General features: G+C 34.4%; 1 protein-coding gene across 1 annotated transcript in view; it reads right to left on the reverse strand.

Moving 5' to 3' along the window:
- LOC149793323 (mitochondrial import receptor subunit TOM70-like) overlaps positions 1 to 21,279 on the reverse strand; it is a 60,050-nt gene that overhangs the window by 22,315 nt on the left and 16,456 nt on the right. The window contains exons 2-7 of the mRNA XM_089967301.1: positions 19,449 to 19,622; positions 17,596 to 17,722; positions 13,773 to 13,882; positions 11,640 to 11,836; positions 4,942 to 5,152; positions 1,050 to 1,184 (exon numbers count right to left, since the gene is read on the reverse strand). Coding sequence (XP_089823427.1) covers positions 1,050 to 1,184; positions 4,942 to 5,152; positions 11,640 to 11,836; positions 13,773 to 13,882; positions 17,596 to 17,722; positions 19,449 to 19,622 — 954 coding nt within the window. The remainder of the gene's footprint in view (positions 1 to 1,049; positions 1,185 to 4,941; positions 5,153 to 11,639; positions 11,837 to 13,772; positions 13,883 to 17,595; positions 17,723 to 19,448; positions 19,623 to 21,279) is intronic.

Raw genomic sequence — 21,279 nt, forward strand, 5'->3', positions numbered from 1 at the left:
TGTAAGAAAGACCTCAACAGAACAACTATACAGGTCAAATCACTGAAGTGCCACTTTTAATAACTATAAAGTGGACACTGTGACCAAATTATATATATATATATATATATATATATATATATATATATATATATATATATATATATATATATATATATATGAATGAGAATTCATTATTTCAGACTACATAGTCCATACATCTAAATTAAAATATAAAGTAAAAACATATATCTTATGTACAAATATAGACACATCTACAACACTGGACTGTGCCCTGAATTGTTAAGAATGAATGTCACAATAGAACTCACAAACAACTTTCACCTCCTGATGGTTATGTGTTCTATCCACCTTTGGAACCCTTTTCAAATAATTTTGTTCATAAGCTAAGCATTCTTAAAGAACCAGTCTAGAAATTCCATTGTACATTTATGCCTTTTAGCAAGAGTAATGGGAAAGTTCCAATGCTAACTTTAGATGCTGACAAGGATAACTGAGGTAGATTCTATAAAAAAAAACCATGAGAATTGTCAAATAAATTGTTTGATTTTAAAGAACTTTTTTGAAAATTCCCAACTGCGGCTTAAATTTTAAGTGAAAGTGCAAAGAAATTCCAATAAATGAAAACAGACCATGTATAAAAGACTAACAATAAACTAACAGATCCAACTGTGGACAGTATAGACACAAATTTGTCATCACACAGTATGCCAGCAATCTGGGGTCTGCACTGTTTAAATAAAGGCATACACAGATTGAACAGAGCCAGTGGTCAGTCACTACAAAGCACCTCAGTATAACCTGGCATCTAGTATAGCACAGTATTGTCAGAGATCTCATTATACAGGCTGAATTACATTTTTCCATGTAATGTACCGCAGATGGTGACCCCACCTGTACTGCATTGTATGTGTATGACTTCCCTGAGTAGCATTACAGTGAGAAACCTCTGTATGTAATGCAATGGCAGATCTGGGTCTATGATGTCTGAAGCCATGCACTCATTATACATTGAGAAACTGTTTTACTGTAAAGTAATCAAGACCTACATGTCCTCTATGGTGGTATACATCCGAGTTATTAGAATCGGTATCCTCAGCTGTTGTAAAATCAACTAGACCTTCCTTTTTCTTCTCCTGCTGTATCAATAAGCTTCCTCTCTTTATCAATGCATTCACTTTCATCTGAAAATGAGAGACAAAGTAAGAAATAATCCATGTTGGTACTGGTTTGATTGCAAACTTACTTTATGATGTCTGAACAATCAATAAAATCTAAAACTAAAGTCAAATTGTGAAAACAGAAAATTAAAACTTTTTTTTAGATGACTCTTTCAGTGAAGGCCAAGGTCATGCATGTTCAGCTTACTTTACAAACATTGCTGTAAAATTTGCTACCTTGACCCAAAAAGTCAAAAGATGGAGCAAGCATGTCATAGAATTAAATGCCTTATCTTTATAATGCCTTGTCCAATATTTCAACAAAATCCATCAGAGGATTTTTGAAATATATGAAAATCAAAAACCTTGTAGCCAAAACCTGAAAGCAAATTTTTCATGACTCTGACTCTGATCTTTACATCAAGGTAATAGGGGCAAAGGACCATGTTGTACAATGAGTTGCCTTAGCTTCAAATAGATTAATGCAAAGTATGAGAATCTCTTATGGGGTTTAGGAAATTATCCCAATCAAAAAATCTTTTAAAAATGTTAACAATGAAAAAACCATAAAAGTGATTGCTACAACTCGCTTTTCACAAATATGAGCTCAACAATTAAACTTGCTGCAACTAGATGTTATATTTAGAAAAATATAAAAGTTTTTAGAACTTGTAAGAAATAAAATTTAATTAGTGGTAAAATTGACAATCCAAATCATAGATATAACAGATGTGATAGAGATCCTATTACACTCAAAGAATGCAATCACGCTATTCCTACAGGGTCTATTCTGCTTTAGTTCTGGCTAATAATCACCAAATACAATGCCATTTCATATATACCACACATAATTACAATGCTGTATTGCAAACAAAATACAGAGCCAATCAATGTTTTGTTTTACAAAATATCCAAATGCATACTACAGATCCAATCAAAATGTGTTAGATAACAAATGTGTTAGATAACAAATACCCACTCACAATGTTGTATTGGATTCAAAATACCCACTCACAATGTTGTATTGGATTCAAAATACCCAATCAAAATGTTGTATTGGATTCAAAATATCCAATCAAAATGTTACATATGCAAGATAACTGCATGGCTTCCAGGAATAGGATTATAATGAGGAATTAGTATATTCCAAGTTTGATCAAAATAAGATCAGAAGTATGGCCACCAGAGTGTAACAGAGTCAGCCAATCAAATTCAAAGATCAACTCATTAGTATGTGTGCAAATCACTTACTTCCAAACTGATCTGTGATCTCTATGACATAAGTATATATTCCAAAGTATATATTCCAAGTTCAGTGTTTTCTTCAAGAGTGTGTTTCCTGTGTTTTTTAAATACTAAAATTAACCATGATACAAAGAAATGCTCCAGAATCATTTTTTAAACTTGATTGTATGTTAAAATAATTTCATTTACATCAGAAGTGTTCCAGACACTCTACTTGCAGTAACGTATGATTCTATTAAAGCTTGTACATGATAATGATTCTAAATGCAGTAACACACACTTTACAACACACTGTATGATAATTTAAATGCAAGTGTGTTGATGATGCAATCGATCATATTTTCTGAGAAAATGCTGCAGACAGAACAGTACATAATTACTGTATTCTTTACTTATTCAACCACAAATACTTTAGAAAAATAGTAATGGCCTGATGAAAAATTCAACAGGAGATTAATATGCCATCCACTTCTGATCCTGAACTGAAATCTGTAACAGGGTAAGTATTTAAACAACAACAGACCGAAAAAAATGTGAGGTTAAAATATGAACATGGTAAAATGTAATGCAATATTTGTCATTCCAAAGGAAAGGACAAATTTGTTCACACAAGGTTGTATGAATTTTAGACAGTCTACACTAATCATACATATTTCTTCCTTGCAGTATAAGGCAGCTTTACAATAAAAATCTTTGAGTGTAAATATGCAAAAGCAAACCCAGTCATTATTAATTTAAAAAAAATGAAGCAGCAATGGAAATAATTAAAACAAAAAAACAAACAGTTCACTGCCAAAAAAAGTGCCTCTCATTGAAGCTTGAATGTTTAAACTTTAGATTACCATTTCATAATTTGCATTGCTTGACAGATACTACAGCTTCTTATTACACAGTTTACACAGATTTTAATTACACAGATTTTAATTAAAGCCATTAGCTGGTGAATCAATAATTCACATACCAAGTCACAAATGAATGGCACATGCATGACAGATGACGTGTGAAACACATGAGATACTCAAGGACATACTGTATGAATGAAAGGCCAATACATCACAGATAAAACGTGAAACATAATGGACACTGGGATATACCAGATGAACTAATGGCAATGCACAACAGAAGTGTGAAATACAACACATGAGAGACACTGGGAGATACCATATGAATGAATGGGCAATGCATGACAGATGATGTGTGAAATACAGCACATGACATACAAATGGACATACAATATGAATAAATGGCCAATACATGACAGATGATACATGAAACAAATGACTTTCTAAAGAACATACCATTTGAATCAATGGCCAATACATGATAGATGATGTATGAAATACAGCACATGATGGACACATGGACATAACACATGAATGAATGGCCAATATATCACAGATGAAACATGAAACACATGACATACACTAGGAAATACCAGATGAATTAATGGCAATGCATGACAGATGTGTGAAATACAGCACACGATGGACACAGGGATATACCATATGAATGAATGGGCAATGCATGACAGATGATGTGTGATGGACACATGATGGACACACCATATGAATGAATGGGCAATGCATGACATATGATTCGGGAAATACAGCACATGACATACACATGGACATACAATATGAATAAATGGCCAATGCATGGCAGATGATACGTGAAACAAATGACTTTCTAAAGAACATACCATTTGAATAAATGGCCCATACATGATAGATGATGTATGAAATACAGCACATGATGGACACGGGGACACACCATATGAATGAATGGCCAATGCATGACAGATGATGTGTGATGGACACACCATATGAATGAATGGCCAATGCATGACAGATGATGTGTGATGGACACACCATATGAATGAATGGCCAATGCATGACAGATGATGTGTGACGGACACACCATATGAATGAATGGCCAATGTATGACAGATGATGTGTGATGGACACACCATATGAATGAATGGCCAATGCATGACAGATGATGCATGAAACATAGTACATGACAGACACTGGGACATACCATATGCTCACCTGGTCTTATAGCCAGATGACTTAAAAAACTTGCATATGTAAGACATATTAATTTCCCCAGTATGGCATACCCCTCCCCCCATGAGTACAAAATCCTGGAGAAGGCAGTGTGCAGCCTATGATCAGTTTCCTGAATGTATATGGACAAAATAAAGGGTAAATTAAACATATTCTCACTAAGAAATATACTGCTAAATGAAAGTAACTTCTGAATCTTTATTATCAATGACTCAATACTTTTAGTTTTCATAAAAACATTGATCTAATATTGTATCAAGTGATTGGTTCAATTTCATGAATAAAATTCAAAATGGCTGCCTCTGTGAAAACATACAAGATCAGGAAAGCTCTGATAGGACTTCTGAGATAAAAAACTTACTGAAACTATTATCATATCTTATCTTGATGCCTAAATAATTTGTATCTAAAACTGAGCTGATTCCAACATTGTAAAACTTTCTCACTAGAAACATAACATAATATCTTACCTTTGTATCTAAATCATTTTTATCTAAAACCAAGTTGAAATCTTGGAGGGCTTTATCTAATTCCCCTTTCAAAAATAAGAAAGTCCCTCTTAAAAGTGTTGCTTCTGTGACATGAGAATTTTCTGAGCCTTGATCCAAATGTGCTGTGCAAAGGGAGATAACCTCATTGTATTCTTGCTGTTTGATTTTCTCAAGAGCTGTATCATATAAACTGAAATGTCAATTTAAAAAAACAATTTTAAAAACAACTTGAAATAATCATAGAGTTATACAAATACAAATCCTAAAAAGAAATTATCACTGAATTGGTGGAAAGATTGTAATATACATATATGACTTAAGGAAGTTCATTTCGGGTCTTCCAAAGATGATTTTGCACATTATCTCCCCATCATAATCTGTAGACACATTTAGTTGCATAAACAAACAATTTATATGGAATTCAACTTTGGATTAAATTAAAATGGGTCTGGTGTGGGCTGGTTTAATAGGGCTATAGCTCTGGGTTAAATTTATTAGGGTCTTATTTTGGTTGGGTTAAAATGGGCTATAAGTCAGGATTAAAGTATGTAGGTGATAAATGTCAAGAATTTGAAACATTTCTTTAATAAAATTACTCTTTTGATTTTGAATACATTTTTATAATGGATTTATGAAAGAAATCAAGTCTGTAAGTGATTTTCTGAATTTTTTTTTTTGTTCCAGTGAGGTTTCATGACTATGATCAACAAGCAAAAACCACCGTTTTTGCATGAAAAATTGCAAAATTGTTTATTATACATGTTCCTCTATAAGACTCCAACAAAAAAAAATCAAAGACAAAACAACAAAACTGTTGCTTTTGTCTCGTACATTCAATCTCATGAATGTCCATACATAACTACTGTATATCAGTTTGCTAAGCTCCAACATTGGAACACTACAACCTACTGGAGCATACAATGATGTTTCTGCAATCTTACTGAAAAATGTGACTTATGTTTTTTTTATGCATTGCAACATTAAAGTGTAGTTGTACCTGAACAGGGATCAAACAATGAAGATTTGTAGTCTGAAAGTTCCAAGTCTTCCCAGAGTTTTGTAGCAAACATTTGCTACTGCAGTAGAGAAGACTTGGAGTTTGAGTGTTTGAAAATCTTCCAGGAGTGTTCTTTCAAACATGTGTCACACCATGAAAGAAGACTTGGAGTTTGCATGTTCAAGGTCTTCCCCAAATGTTCCAGTAAAAATATGCCATAGCACAAGAGTTCAATGTCTTCCCCAAGTGTTCCAGTACAAATATGCCACAGCACAAGGGTTCAATGTCTTCCCCAAGGGTTCCAGTAAAAATATGCCACAGCACAAGAGTTCAATGTCTTCCCCAAGGGTTCCAGTAAACATATGCCACAGCACAAGAGTTCAAGGTCTTCCCCCAAGTGTTCCAGTAAAAATATGCCACAGCACAAGTGTTCAATGTCTTCCTCATGTGTTCCAGTAAAAATATGCCACTGCACAAGAGTTCAAGGTCTTCCCCAAGTGTTCCAGTAAAAATATGCCACAGCACAAGAGTTAAGGTCTTCCTCAAGTGTTCCATCTTATTTGCAAATGTATTTTTGTGTTTTTAATCTTTACAAAGTGAATGAGCAAAGTTTTGGACCAATAGTTTAAAAGATACTGAAATATAAAATTACTATACATATATTTCAACTAAAAACAAAAGTCCCAAAAATTGTCCCACCTAGGAATCATAAATCGGTTTATTTAGCAACAGATCTCACTGTTCAAATGCTTCATTCTTGTATATGCTTCAAAGAAGAGTTGAGAGATCAACTGTATAATCATTATTCTGACATGATGAATTACTTGGCAAATAAAGTACAAAATATCAACAAACATGGAGTTATTGAACATGAAAAACCAGTGCTCTGCCAGCATTAGCAATTTTGATGTTCAAAGTCAACACATGTCAACCTAGTTCAAGCAAGCCCCATCTAGTAAGAATATAGTCCTATATCAATGTCAGCAAACACCACTTGCCACGTGGAATGAGTCACCACTTGAAATTTACTTGATTTTAGGCAGTATTTGCATTTGTTTCTGAGAACAAATATGGCTTCAAAAAATACTATTTTTTTTCCCCTTCTGGTTCAAAAGATCCTGCACAGAGTCAAATGTAAGTGGAATGGTAAGTAATCTGCTAATGTAATCTATACCCCTGCCTCTCCTACTCCTACTCCATGAATGAGATACATTTATAGTCCAAAAAAATATTGCAAAAGGCAATTATATGCACCACTCCCTTGATAACTCATGCTCTGATAAATCACAAACTCGCTTATAATGCGGAGGTAAGGAGTGGACCCCATTTTTAAACAAGAAAACAAAAAATATTAGCCAAGTATTGAACTGGAAGAAAATGGTGATCAAAATTGGTAAATGAAATACTGATGTATCACTCCTTTTATTGTTAAAAAATGAATACTGAAAATAGAAATTTTAATCAACATTATGAAATTATCAAGATTTAATGAAAAGTCATATTTTGTTGCATGTTCTTTCCAAACGACAGTCTTAGTACACAGCAAATGAAGATATTCAATGAAATCTGAAACATGAAAATGTCATTTATACCTACTGGAGGTATTACTTTAACAGATTTTTTATCAAGCAAAGTTTGTGTTTTAGTTCTATATTTTAGTTCGGTTTCAGAAATGCGATGTGCCCTATTGTATTCAAACAAAAAGCATCAACTGACTGTAACAGCTCTTGTCCATGAACGTTTCCCTGAGAACTTAAAAAAGTGCAGTGTTTTGTTATCTGACTTAAGGAAGTATTTGTTGTATGGTTGCACTTAGTTAAAAGCTGGTCTCCTTTGTATTATCACATTCTGTCTTTTGTATCAAATAGAGTAGACTGAATAAAAGAAAAGTTAAAAGGGATGCAAATCCTACATGCATAAGATCTAGTGTTCCCGATCGTAATCGGTTGAACTCATTCCAAGTAATAAATCAAACAGTTATAAATATTATTGTGTATGTAATATAATTAAACTACCTTAAATTAACCAACTCATTCATAATGTGATTAAAGATAGCAAAGCCACCAGGCCAAATGAATACTTTGTCAAATAATGAGCGTTGTTTCAGATAGGATCATTGTGGAAAAACTAGTTTCAGATTCATTATTATTTGCAATGAAATCATGTCATTAATATTTTACTAACTGAGCAGTAACAATTTTTACTTCTGATGTAGATGATGTTCCACAAAATAAATGTTGATAGTTTTTGAAAAAAAGAATCGTGTTTCCTGGTTTCACCAGTTAGTCTGGTCCTTATATCAGAGATTCCCTGCCTTAAACTTGGTAGTCATGTACGAGCAAAAAACCAGACTAAATAAACAACAACAAAAAGCAAAGATATTATACACAAATATTCTTGCATACACATGAATGCTGTCTAAAACCATTGAATAATTTAAATGATCTTTTTCAGATGTTGGGCTTCTTGAAAATAAATGTAATTTATACAGAAAACAAACAACTTCATTAAAAAAAGTTTTGTTGACAAGCATTCTCAATGCAATAATATAATGAGTTACCAACCATTAAATAGTACATTCCCCACCCAACCCGTACCGTCCCACGGTTTACTAGATGTCCAGCAGGGATGAATCACTTAAGTTTTGGAGGTCAACAAGAGTAGCTGCATTAAAATAATTTTGTGCATCCAGCTACAAGTCAAAAAGGGCAATAACTCTTAAAAAATCATGATCTGACATTGTGATTCTCCATATGATGATCATAACAATATGCACCAGTTCCACAGTGACAAGTTGTAAAACAAGTTGCATTCACAAGATTCTGCCTTGCACTGCATTCAGTTGTAGGACAAAAAGGTCAATCTGTGATTGGTCTAAATGTGAATCTTCAGATTATAGCCGTAACATGCACAAAGTTTCAAGGCAATCCAATAAAAACTGAGATTCCCAAGAATCTATCATATGTTACATCCAGCTCCAAATTGACAGGGGCAATAACTCTAAAAGCAAAAATGTAGGACCAAAATGATTTGTCAACATGCAAATCTTTTGATAGTCATATAATTTCCCAAGTTTCGTAGCCATCCAAAGAACTCTTTCAGACCACATTTGCAAGATTCTCTCATACACTACATCCTGCAGCAAGTCAAACAGGCAGTAAATTATAACAACAATCGCAGCAACACAGTAACTATCAACATGCAAATCATCAGATGCGGACCATAATCTGTAGAAGGTTTTACAGTGATCCATTAAAAGCTCGGACACTAGTTAAGTTCATAAGATTATCTTTGTTCAGCCATTTTTGAAATGTGGAGTCAACTGGTACCTTCATTTGAAACCTCATGTTTATTTTACGTCATGAAAACCCCCCAAAATACTAAGAATTCTCCCATTTGATGTTTCCGAACAAAATGTAACCATGCATGTTAAGCTGAAGTCTATAATCATATACCCTTCCAGTATTACAGTTGTCAGTTTCTGTGAAGGTAGAATTCTACAGCAGAAGTCTCACTGTGTGTTTGACTCGCATCTTGGCTTTTGTGGGTTTTACCAGCTTATTCACTAGAATAATACTTATGGTCATATTTATCGTATTGTGAATCTGGAGTAAAATCAGATATTCCATATCTTCCTTTTAGCAAAACTTTCCTACCTTTATAATTGATAAATTTTGCTGCAGTTTGGTTGTATCATGCAACTGGAAGTATATGCTTAAGAAACTTTCAAAGATTACCAATTTGAGCTTTTAGTCAAAAATGTTGGAGTGGACATTATTTCAGCATTACTTGAATTGGGAAGCTACAGTAGCTCACTTAGCACAGCATCAGACTTAAACTCCAAGGGTCAAAGGTTTGACTTCCACCCACCCCAGTCAACTTTGGTCAGCTGCCTTGGTGTGTCCTTGAGAAAGGCACTTAGCTCATATTTCTTTTGGTATGATATAGTCAATAATATATTACAAGTCCCATTAAAACTAACAAACAAGCATCATTTAAATTTATTAAATTTTTTGCCCACTGATACTATTGCAATTTGGTAGCATGCTGAGCTCATTCTAAGCTTCTCAACCAAAAAATATTATGAGATATAATGAGTACACGATTTAGTTCTTGATGATCCAGAGTTTTGCCACATTGTTGCATGCAGAATAATAAATAGAACAAGCATAGAGGTTGTTGAAATTGGAATTAATCATTTTCATACATATATAATCAATGAGCAGTTCCTAGATTTCCAACAGAAGGGCAATAACTCCAACAAAAATTATGGGAGAATAGTATTTGTTGATGTGCATGATTTAGGATGAAGACCATAACATTTACAAAGTTTTTTTGGCAATCCCCTGAAATAAGCGAGATTAGATGTGTTTACAAGATTCATCATGAACACCATTGCTTCAAAAACAAGAGTATAGTTATTTGTCACTGTGCTCATCACTGTCGCAGTGCACATCTTCAAGTAATCACTATAACATAGGATACAATTTGTGGCAATCCATCAAAAACTATGGCACCAAGTTGCATTCACAGACTGTGTGCTGTTTGGCCGGATAGGCATTAGGATTCCTACACAACCCCACCTCTACAGAGGCAGGGTATTTTGTTGTTGTAGGGTTTAACGCCATTTTTCAGCACACGATAGGCTATACATGGCGGCCAGTATTAATGGTAGAGGAAGAACCCGGGAAATCCCCGGAAAGAACCACTGACCCTCGAGAAGCTACTGGCAAGCTTTCTCACATACCCACATTGGCCGAATCCGAGACTCGAACCCACACAGACAGAGGTGAGATGGCAGTGATCCGTAACGGAGAGCGCTTTAGACCACTCGGGGCCCCCAGAGGCAGGGTATGATAGCTAATTATTGTAACAAATGTTTCATGGAGCAACTGGTACAAATATCCCAAGAATCAAGGTGACTACATGGTTGAATGTTTTCCACATTAGACTGATTTTCTGTCCAAGCTGCTGATATTTATGTATGACCCTGCCAGTGCAAATTTTGGGAGACAAATTTTTTAAAATAAAAATACATTTATTAAAATTCTATAAATCCATCATACACAGATTATTTTTAAAATATTCATAGTAGTTTAAAATATTGTAAACTGAGGAATAAATTACCACAGAGCTCACACACACATTAATCTTGGTATTATTTCTCCCCATTTCCATATGGATTTTCTACAAATGTACATGAAAGTCAAGAGTTTTTGGCAAAACCCATGTACTCACCCCGACTACCACATACACCCACCTTGTTGTCAAAGCTGTGGCTAAAACAATCTTGGGGGCCCAGAGTGGTCGAGTGGTCTAAAGTGCTCTCCGTTACGGATCACTGCCATCTCACCTCTGTCTGTGTGGGTTTGAGTTTAGGATTCGGCCAATGTGGGTATGTGAGAAAGCTTGTCAGCAGCTTCTCGTGGGTCAGTGGTTCTTCCCAGGGTTTTCCCAGGTTCTTCCTCCACCATTAATACTGGCCGCCATGCATAGCCTATCGTGTGCTGAAAAATGGTGTTAAACCTACAACAACAACAAAAACAATCTTGACAGTCTTAATGAACTGTTGATCTGCATAGAAAAACAAACCATGATGAACAAACTGTTCCCCAAATAACTTGCCATTAACATTACAAGCTGAGGAAAAACTGCAATCTACACTAACAGACTGGTTTACCTCTCTTCCTTTGGATTGTGATTTACAGCAACTTCTTGTCTGTCATTTTCTGCTTGCTCAGACTGTGTCTCTGGTCCATTTGATTGTGCTTGTGTTGTGTTTGCATTCTCACACAGGTTACACAGTATAGGATCTTGTGTGAAGGAAGCCAAATAAGATCTAACAAACTGTTGGGATGGCATGGTGGGCTTTCGTTTCTGTAAGAAGGTATGATTTCTCAGATTTATTTACTTCTAAAGTTCATGTCAGCAGTGTCTGATAATGCCAAATACAACAGGTGTAAAAAAAAAGGCAGAACTAAGCAGGACCTTTCACTTTTTGCTTGACTGAATAAGACTGATGAGTCTACAGTCTACTGAATCCTTTATAGAGTAACTTACACAGCCAATGTATATATCAGTCATTTTCACTAACAGCTTAAAAGATGTATCAAATATTACTTTTCAAGTCTGTTAAATCCATGTTTATGATAATGGATTTTTAAAAAACCCACAAAATTACCAACTATCCAGTTAACCTCATGCTGACATTGGTTGCCGAGTTTGCTGATTCAGGTTCAGAAAGCAATTTTTCTCCTACGAAGCAAAACAAGGATCGAACTCCTATTTTCGACAATGAATAGATGATTTTCTCTCTCCGGGTAGAAATCACTAAACGAAATCGCAATTATTCCATATTGCTATCATTTGGTTTACTCAGCAATAGGTGGGATTGAGGTGGAGTTGTGTAAATTTGGAGCTATGTTATTTTCATGGTATGTTGAGGTTGTCAATTTCTGGAACACGCATGTGGTGATAATAATGTCATGTGGTGATAATAATGTCATGTGGTGATGATAATGTCATGTAGTGATAATAATGTCATGTGGTGATAATAATGTCATGTGGTGATAATAATGTCATGACTGAAAATTATATCTCCTCCATGCTTTGCAGCTAGTTTTACATAGTAGATTATGATACAAAAAGACTGATCAAGAGATCTTAACATCAAGTTAATGCTACCCATGGACTGTTCCTTTTCCAATCAAAAATAACTGATATCTTTAGATTTTATATATTTTAAAAAACATTATTATTCCAAGAACATATTTGTCCAACAATTAGTAACTAGTTTGAAATTGGAAATAAATATTACCATAAAATTCTACAGCCAACTTGTTCATTATAAATAAGCCTTATGGAATTTATTTTAAAAAGTCAGGTAGTTTTGTATCTTTTTTTACATTTGTTAATAGACTTTGATTTTCATCTTTTTGTTCAGACAATGGGACTTTTTCAACAAAAAAGATAATGCACATACAGAGGAACCAACCTTCAATCTGTTACACAGATTCAAAGACTACAAAATTCCAGCTGGAAAACATCAGGAAAAAAATTACATCTTAAAATATTTAATTTCATTTATATTTTATTTGATTTTGTTCACAATTATGATGACACGGTGCATGTTTGAAACCACCGTTTGATATGCTACCCACTTGCTAACCCAATTCCACGAACAACTCCATTGGAAAACACTGGTGACATCAATCAATTTTAGCATATTCTGGCACAAGGCATACAATGAAGCATACTTATCACATATTTACTTATAAAATTCAGAATCTCAGAATCATAGGTTCCCAAATTAAGGGTCAAAGCAGCCTTCCTGTGGACTGTGGGCTTGCCGTGAGTGATACATTAGCCAAAAGTTTATCACAGCTGCAAGAAGTTTGAGAACCATTCTTCTAAATCTAAAGCAAACTACTTACTGGAATATTGAGGTAGTTTTGGTTATCAATTGAACAACTTTTCATATGTGAACATTTAACTTCTGGAAATATAAACTTCCAGATGAAGGTAAATTTCCATGCCTGTATCTTTTCTTTGATTACCAAACACATTTAGATGCATGCTTTGAAACTAATGAACTTAAAATGGCAGAATCTCTGTAGCAAATGACTCAATATGGCTGCAATCCATTTTCTTTTACAAGGAATGTATTTAATCAACTTAAAATAACAGTATCTCTGTTGCTAATTACTCATGATGGCTGCAGGCCATGTTCTTTTACAACGAATGTATCTAATGAACTTAAAATAACAGTATCACTGTTGCTAATGACTCATTTTGGCTGCTGGTTAATTCTTACTCGGAATGCTTCTTGTGCCTTTATCTTGCCTAGACCTTTCAGAACTCGGTCTGCCATTTGCAAGGTCATGTGGTTTTGGAAGCCTTCTAATATGCATACAGCTGTCACATCTGTAAAAAAGATTCGCATTTCAAAAAGTGTACTGTGAATGGCACATTAAAAATGTGCCGTGTGTAAAACAGTCCTCTATCCAGGTAGGGTATGGTTAACTCTAAAGACTACTGATCAACAATCTTTTGGTTACGGTATATAGTCTTGAAATAATATTACTGTATAGGGACCATTATTTTCTTATTAGACTTACCATGAGCATAATCTCTGACCTTTAGACTCCAAATTACATAAGCTTTGTTTATTAAACTAAGTGCAAGTCATCCATAAGAGCAGATATAGTAATTTATTCCATAAATAAATTATTCTGCAAAACACATTTTTCTCTGAGTCAAATTATCTTGCCTCAGACTCCCACAAAACAACAGGTTTGTTCCATACCTAAAGTGCAAACACTCCACAAACTTTGGTCAAGGTATAATAGTTTATCATGGAAACGGTTAGTGGTCAGCCAGCTATTAAAACACATTAGTTTGTTTGTTGGCTCAACTGATATCAACACCTGCTAAGGTTGCATGCAATATACTTCACTGGGGCTTAGTACACTGCAAATTCTCAAGTGGTTTTAGTGAGCATTTTAAAAGCCATAAACTATAAGTCTTGGGACACATTTATTTTCAAAAATAATTTTTTATGACCAATAAATGTTGGGACATTAAATTACAGCAATTGTTTTATGTATTATAAGTCTTGGGACACCTTCTACATCTTTTTAAACACTAACTGGTCAGTGTATTTAATCTATCATACAAGATAAAAAAATGACTTTGTGGTTGTTAAGTGGCATTCAACATGGAAATGTTATAAGTTATTATAATTTGTTTCAAAATTCAATAAATTTATTAATTTTCCTGTTTCCCTAGTATTTCTACCTAACAGTCATAAAGACATGATTTTGGTCTTCCATAAAAAAAGCTGAAGACTTTTTAAGGGGAGCTTGGGGGGTCCTCCTCCAATGGGGTCTCGAGGGCAGTGCCCCCGATCCAGGGGTTCAAAGGAACCTGACCAAAAACGCATTTTACACATAATCCTGCTCCTGGTGCAACTTAATGATCATAAAATAAACAAAAATAATCATTTGAAAAACTAATAAACTTACCAAAAATGTTCAACTTGACTTCAATAATTTCAAAATATTTATAGTCACATGGATTTGTTCTCCAATACTGTTGATGTTATAGTTATTTCATGCGCATGTCAGTGTGTTTACATCGTAATTGTCACAATAATTTCTCAATTTTTGCAGCAAATATGTTATACTTCCTATCTTTTCATAACAAGTCTGTAAATTAAACACCCAAGTAAATCAACTATATATAAAAAATCCCATACATTCACTTGTCTTTTTCTCCAATGGACAATACCTGTTGATATGCCAGTCAAACTCTTCTTGTGGCTTTGGCAAAGATCTCTTTAGCCTTCCATTTTGTCACCACTGACTTTTTTGGCTCAATGTGCAAAGTATTAGAATCTTATCTTGCAGTGAAAAAAACAGAACCCTGAATTTATTTGTTCCAATAAAATCTCAAACAAGATTTGTCAACCAACCTAAACTTCTTAGGATGATTTAAAAACATTTACAAAAGGGTTGATTTAAATTCTGACAAAAGACCTTCATAATTATATATTGTTGTATAAATATGGACTGACTTTTCTGTAAAATCAAATTGTCTTGTAGTTCAATAAACCAGTCCCAAAACCAGCATTGATACATGGGCTCTTATTGTTTCTTGATTATTGATATATAATAAAAGGGACAACAATTTCCCATTTCTCCTGCATTCTATTTAAGATCTGAAACAAATGCTTCAAGCTACATGTCACTGTGTAATAGTTTCGTACCGAAGTTCAGCTCAGAGATTCAAAATTTTCTAATTCGAGTTTCCTCCGAATATTCCAACCCCATTTTTCACATTTAGACATTTAGGATGGAGTGTGGGTTCAGAGCAATTACAAATAACAATTTGGAATCTGCCGCCACCATAAGATAGCTTACCAGCAGGCTTAGCAAATTTAAACTAAATTATATCGACTTATACCTGCATGAAATCAATAGGAAAATTATTTATTTTCTCAAAAATGGCAAGTATTATAATCACTATTTCTTTAATCCACTGACAGACTAGACTAAACTCATCACAGACGAAACCTGACCTGGTACTTGCCATTTACATTAATGGTCACATGACTTCACAAATCTCAAACAATGACATTGGAAGTCCAATAGTCACGTGATATCAACAACAAACTCCTTTTTAATGTTGTTGTACAAAATTTCAATTATATTAAATGAAAGTCTGATACCTTTTGTAAAAACCAGAAAGAACATATAATTCTCAACATATTTATTTCGAGAACAACTAGAAGAAACTTTGCCAGTCTGATTCATCAAGCAGAGTAGTCTGGTTCCCTGCTTTGTATGCCCCCTGAGTGAGATAACACATGTCAACGTGGCAGTCACATGATACAACAAAACTCCGAAGTTGGTCTCGAAATAAATATTGAGAATTTTGTGCTCTTTCATTTTTGTATTTTTATTACAACCAGTATTATATTAAATATTTTTCATTTAATATTTTTCTCTTCTTGTGAAATTCTGTGTGCTTGTGCCACTAGCAATCAAAATTGCTAGTACCAGCTCAGATTTCATCAACTCATTAGTTTTATCGTCTTTCAGCAGATTAAAGACAACAATTTTAATACTCACAATTTCGGAGAAATTAAATAATTTTCATATCGATTTCATGCAGGCATTAACTCAGTTTAACAATGTTTAAGTTTGCTAGCCCATCCCCTAAGCAGCTATGCTTTAACGCCACAATGTTGGCCTCTTGTGATGCTAGATTGGTTTTCATACCTTCATTAAAAAAAATATGGATATTGAGCTGTCTGTGAAACAAAAAGTCTACTAGACAAATCTAATCCACTGAGCGCTTGAATTCCAAAAGATCCAGACTGTAACCTCCTAATATTCTGATTAGAAATTGATCATGAGGATCACTTCAGTTACAACTCAATTACGTAACTGTTTCGGGCATCAAGTTGTGGAGGAAAATTCCCGGGTTTGTCCTGACTTCCATCAATATTTGAAAAATTCAAGGACTTTTCACTGTCGGGGAAAAAAATGATCATTTCTCTTGACTTTTCCCGACAGCATGGGAACCCTGCCAAACTGGCTGTAAGTCATTATTTACCATCATTTAATTTCATGTTCAAGAAATTGGAAAAGATGTACATGCAAAATAATAACAAAAATAATCACTACAGTTTAAAACAGTTTAGTGACGTGGTAATTGTTGGTCAATGCTAATGCTATATGACGTGTTGTTCTTGCCAATTTTGTCTCAAGATTGTTTGTGTGTACAAGTGTTGAGACACTGAAAATACTGTATGTTTGACATGCATAAAGGTCTTGGGACATGGAAAAAGATGATTATTTTATCGTGTCCCAAGTTTTACAGCCATTACAGTGATAAAGGAAAGAGCTGTGATGGACCTGTGGTTAGCATGCCAGCTGTAAGGGTTCAGGTTCACATTCTACCAATGAATCACCACTGGTCAGCTAGCAGGGTGTGTCCTAATAGCCTCTGTACTAAATAATCTACTTCAATTGCCATGCCACAAGAAACAAAACAATATTCTCTGAATAAATGAAAAGCATTAAACTGAAAGTTTTGTAATTTACAGTTAATAAAAAACACTGATGACTGACCTTCCAATGCAGTTGTAAGATCTCCAATCTGCTCACATGCCTTCGCCCTTCGAGTCAAAGCCTTTACATACTTTGTATTGTACTTCAGTGCTTGAGTGCAGTCTTCTACAACTTTCTCAAAATTTTTCTGACAATTAAAACAAAATATAAAAGAAAAATTGTACTCTGCACATGCTGATTTATTTAATTTATACAAATAGGATCAAAATACAAGTCTTTTCTAGAACTGAAAATTATGGGGTGAAATTCATCAATCCATTTGAGATTTTCCTGATGCTAGTTGGAATTTAATGAAGAAATGTAGATAGGGCTTGAAAAAATAAGTACAATTTTCATGCATTCTGTTGTTTTCAGGTGATGTTAGAAATTTCGGTGAATCTCATTAATGCCCATCCTAAAACAGACCTCGCATAATGACCAATAACTTTTCAAGGTATGGCATGATTTTGTGACTCTAATAATGAATAATGAAAAATTATTAGAAAGACCAAAGAGAAAAGGGTTAGATGTGGGGAAAATGAGGCAGGAATCTTGATGGGAACAGATTATAAGCATAGGCATAATTGGTGGTGGTGGGGAGATTTCTAATTCAGTGTCCTTCAAAAACACATATGATGCAAATAAAACGTTAAATGGCCAGAATGGTATGTACATACATAGAGAGCAGAATCTTAATTAAGAGAGAGAAATATTGTCAACATTTTACTGATTCAACCATGAACACTGCATGAGAAATGAACATCAAATATAAAGTTTAAATTTTGTGACAAGCACCATATTTGCCAGGCTATAAGTTATACTTATTGACCAGAAAATCTGAGCCTCGTCTTAAATGGACTTTTTATATGGATTATGTCATCCAACTCACTTTATACTTTTTGATCAGAAAATATCAGGTATGCCGTATACTCCAAATCGATTAGTATATAGATTATGTCTTCTGATTCACTTTATCATATGCAATTTTTTGTATGTAAAAAAAAATATTCTCCAAAAGTATGGAAAATAATCTGTAAAGAAATATTTCATTTTGGGATGAGATTGTAATTTCATTTTGGGATGAGATTGTATGTGAAAAACTAGTGGACCCTACATTGATAAGGATTTTAAAATAATTACATATATGTCAGTATTAAAAACTAACGTACATCAGATGTAACTACGCTAATGCAGCATGGACTATTAATATAAACTAAATTTGAATACATATATGTGCATTAGAATTGACCAGTTAAAAGATAAACAACCATGGCAAAAACAGGTATTCCATTACATTTTTCATCTTGCACCTCCTGATCAAAAGAAATTATACCCTGATGTGAGAGAGATGTCTTGATGATTGTAATCTGTATGGTTCACTTACCTGACAATTGTGATCTTACTTATGTACAAGTGCAATACTATATTCCATTATCAATTAACACCACTGGGTAAGCAATTACTTCTAGTTCATATCCGCTGTTCAAGAATCTCAAGGCTACATATTGATGATAATTAAATCTGGTTTTCCAAGCTAACACCTGTTCAAGGTCAAGATTCAGAACACCAGATTAGATTAGTGAGGCTACCAATTGGGAAATGATGCTACCCATAGGATATTATGAATATGGTACTGTATTATAATAAAAGTTCTTGTTCTTGTTGTTGTAGGGTTTAATGCCAATTTTCAGTACAAGATAGGCTATACATAGTGGCCAGTATAAATGGTGGAGGAAGAACCCTGGAAAACCCCGGAAAGAACCACCAACCCACGAGAAGCTACTGGCAAGCGTCCTCATGTACCCACATTGGCCGAACCCATGCAGACAGAGGTGAGCTAAAAATCTGTGGACAACTAGGCAAACTTAACCTACAAGATGTTCATAAGCTGCAGCTCTGTTTTGGTAGAAAGTTGACAGGTCCTGGTGGTTTTCAGGTGGACAGAGGTCAATGGCCTTATTGTAACAATTAATTGCCTCATCATATTTCCCATCCTTAAAATACTTGTTTCCTTTGTCCTTTGCTATCTGCGCTTTGTTGAGTGGACTCTGAAATGGAACAGTATCAATATTTACCAATAATATTTACCATTAAAACAATTAAGTGAACATATATCAAAGCCATCTTTCATCAAGGCCTATAAGTACTAGTATAATGAAGCAGCAATTATTAGTTTAATGGAGTAGCAGGGATGGTCCTGGCTTTTAAAAAGCTGTCGCCAAAAAAATCACCAACCTCAATATTTTGTCGCCAATTTTCAAAAAGTGTCGCCAGAACAAGTAGTGTACATTTTTCCAAGTGTTAATTTAGTCTATTAATGTAACAGGCAGTGAAAATTACAAAAGATGGGTTAGTTAATACTTTAATTACAACAAGCAATAACAAAATGTTACAAAGTGTTACATGAAGATCCATCGCGACTTTAGGGCTGCCCACTTGTTGAATGCAGTTTCAAAGTCTAATTTTTCACATCTGTACATGCTGATTCTCATTAAATTCTCGAGAGATGAGATGCAGAGTTTATTTCTGATGTCAGTTTTTATGAGGTTCATCTTACTGAATCCACGTTCACAGTCTACAGTGCTGACAGGTGACACCCGTAGTCTGTCAGCAGCCCCCCCCCCCCCATGGCTAGCTTCACAAAGCTTGTAGTGAATTGCTTCCTAAATCCCAAGAATGATCACTGAATGCTGTATAAATTTTCTCAACAAGCAAAATAGGATCTCCATTCCCACGAATGAAACTTATACGAGTCAACACCTGGCAATATTGGACCATATATATAAGCATAAATTCACACCCAATTTAGGGATTCTTTCACTCCTGTATTTTGAGAAATAAATATTTTTAATTATGCAAAACTGTATTTTTTTGCTAGTTCTTGTTGCGGAGTTTAAGTCTCTGCAGCCGTAACACGGGATTGATGGCAAAAGGAAAAGATCAATGAGTGAAATGCTGTACTGGCGACAGATATAATTGTGATTTAGATTTTTTCCATTTGCTTTGTATTTATACACAGTAGTCGGTACTTCAGAGGTTATCAGTTTTCTATGAAGGTTTAGCAAAACTATTGTATTGGTATGTGTAAAAAAACAAACAGAAGGATTAGTCATTCAATTAATTGTATCTGTTCTATTCGCGTCTTCAGAAGTTGGTCAGTTGTAGGTATAGTTCGGTAGCATGATTGACTGTATCACAGCATTCAGTACTCAGCCCAGATGTCAGCATTAAGCAGATTATGATGTAACAATGCACAGTAAAGATGGCATTGTCAATACGAACAAAGGATCGTTTGTGTAACAGATTGATTCCAATGCATTGCTTAGTCAAGTTTGTGGCTTCCTTTCGTTCTCCCTTGTAATTTATCCAGTCCAAATCCATGATGGTATGTACAAATTAAATAACCAAAAAGTATGTTGCCAAAAATATCGCCAGATGGGATATTTTTGTCGCCAATAAGGAAAAAAAATCGCAATTTGCGACATTGGCAAAGCCCAGGACGATCCCTGGAGTAGCTATTGTGGCTGTAAAGACAAGTTCCAGTAAAATGTATAGCCAAACATAAGATGGGCTCAATTAATCTGCAGTTTGGTATATCCAGTCTGTACTAAAGATTAATGACTTGAAAAGATATCAACAGATATCTGAGAGTCTTTAACAGTGCCACATAGAAATATATGTCACACAATGGTTATTTATTCTCAT

The sequence above is a fragment of the Sinohyriopsis cumingii genome, chromosome 8 (assembly GCF_028554795.1).
Source record: "Sinohyriopsis cumingii isolate HCF-2022 chromosome 8, ASM2855479v2, whole genome shotgun sequence".
In the NCBI taxonomy this organism is placed as follows: domain Eukaryota; kingdom Metazoa; phylum Mollusca; class Bivalvia; order Unionida; family Unionidae; genus Sinohyriopsis; species Sinohyriopsis cumingii.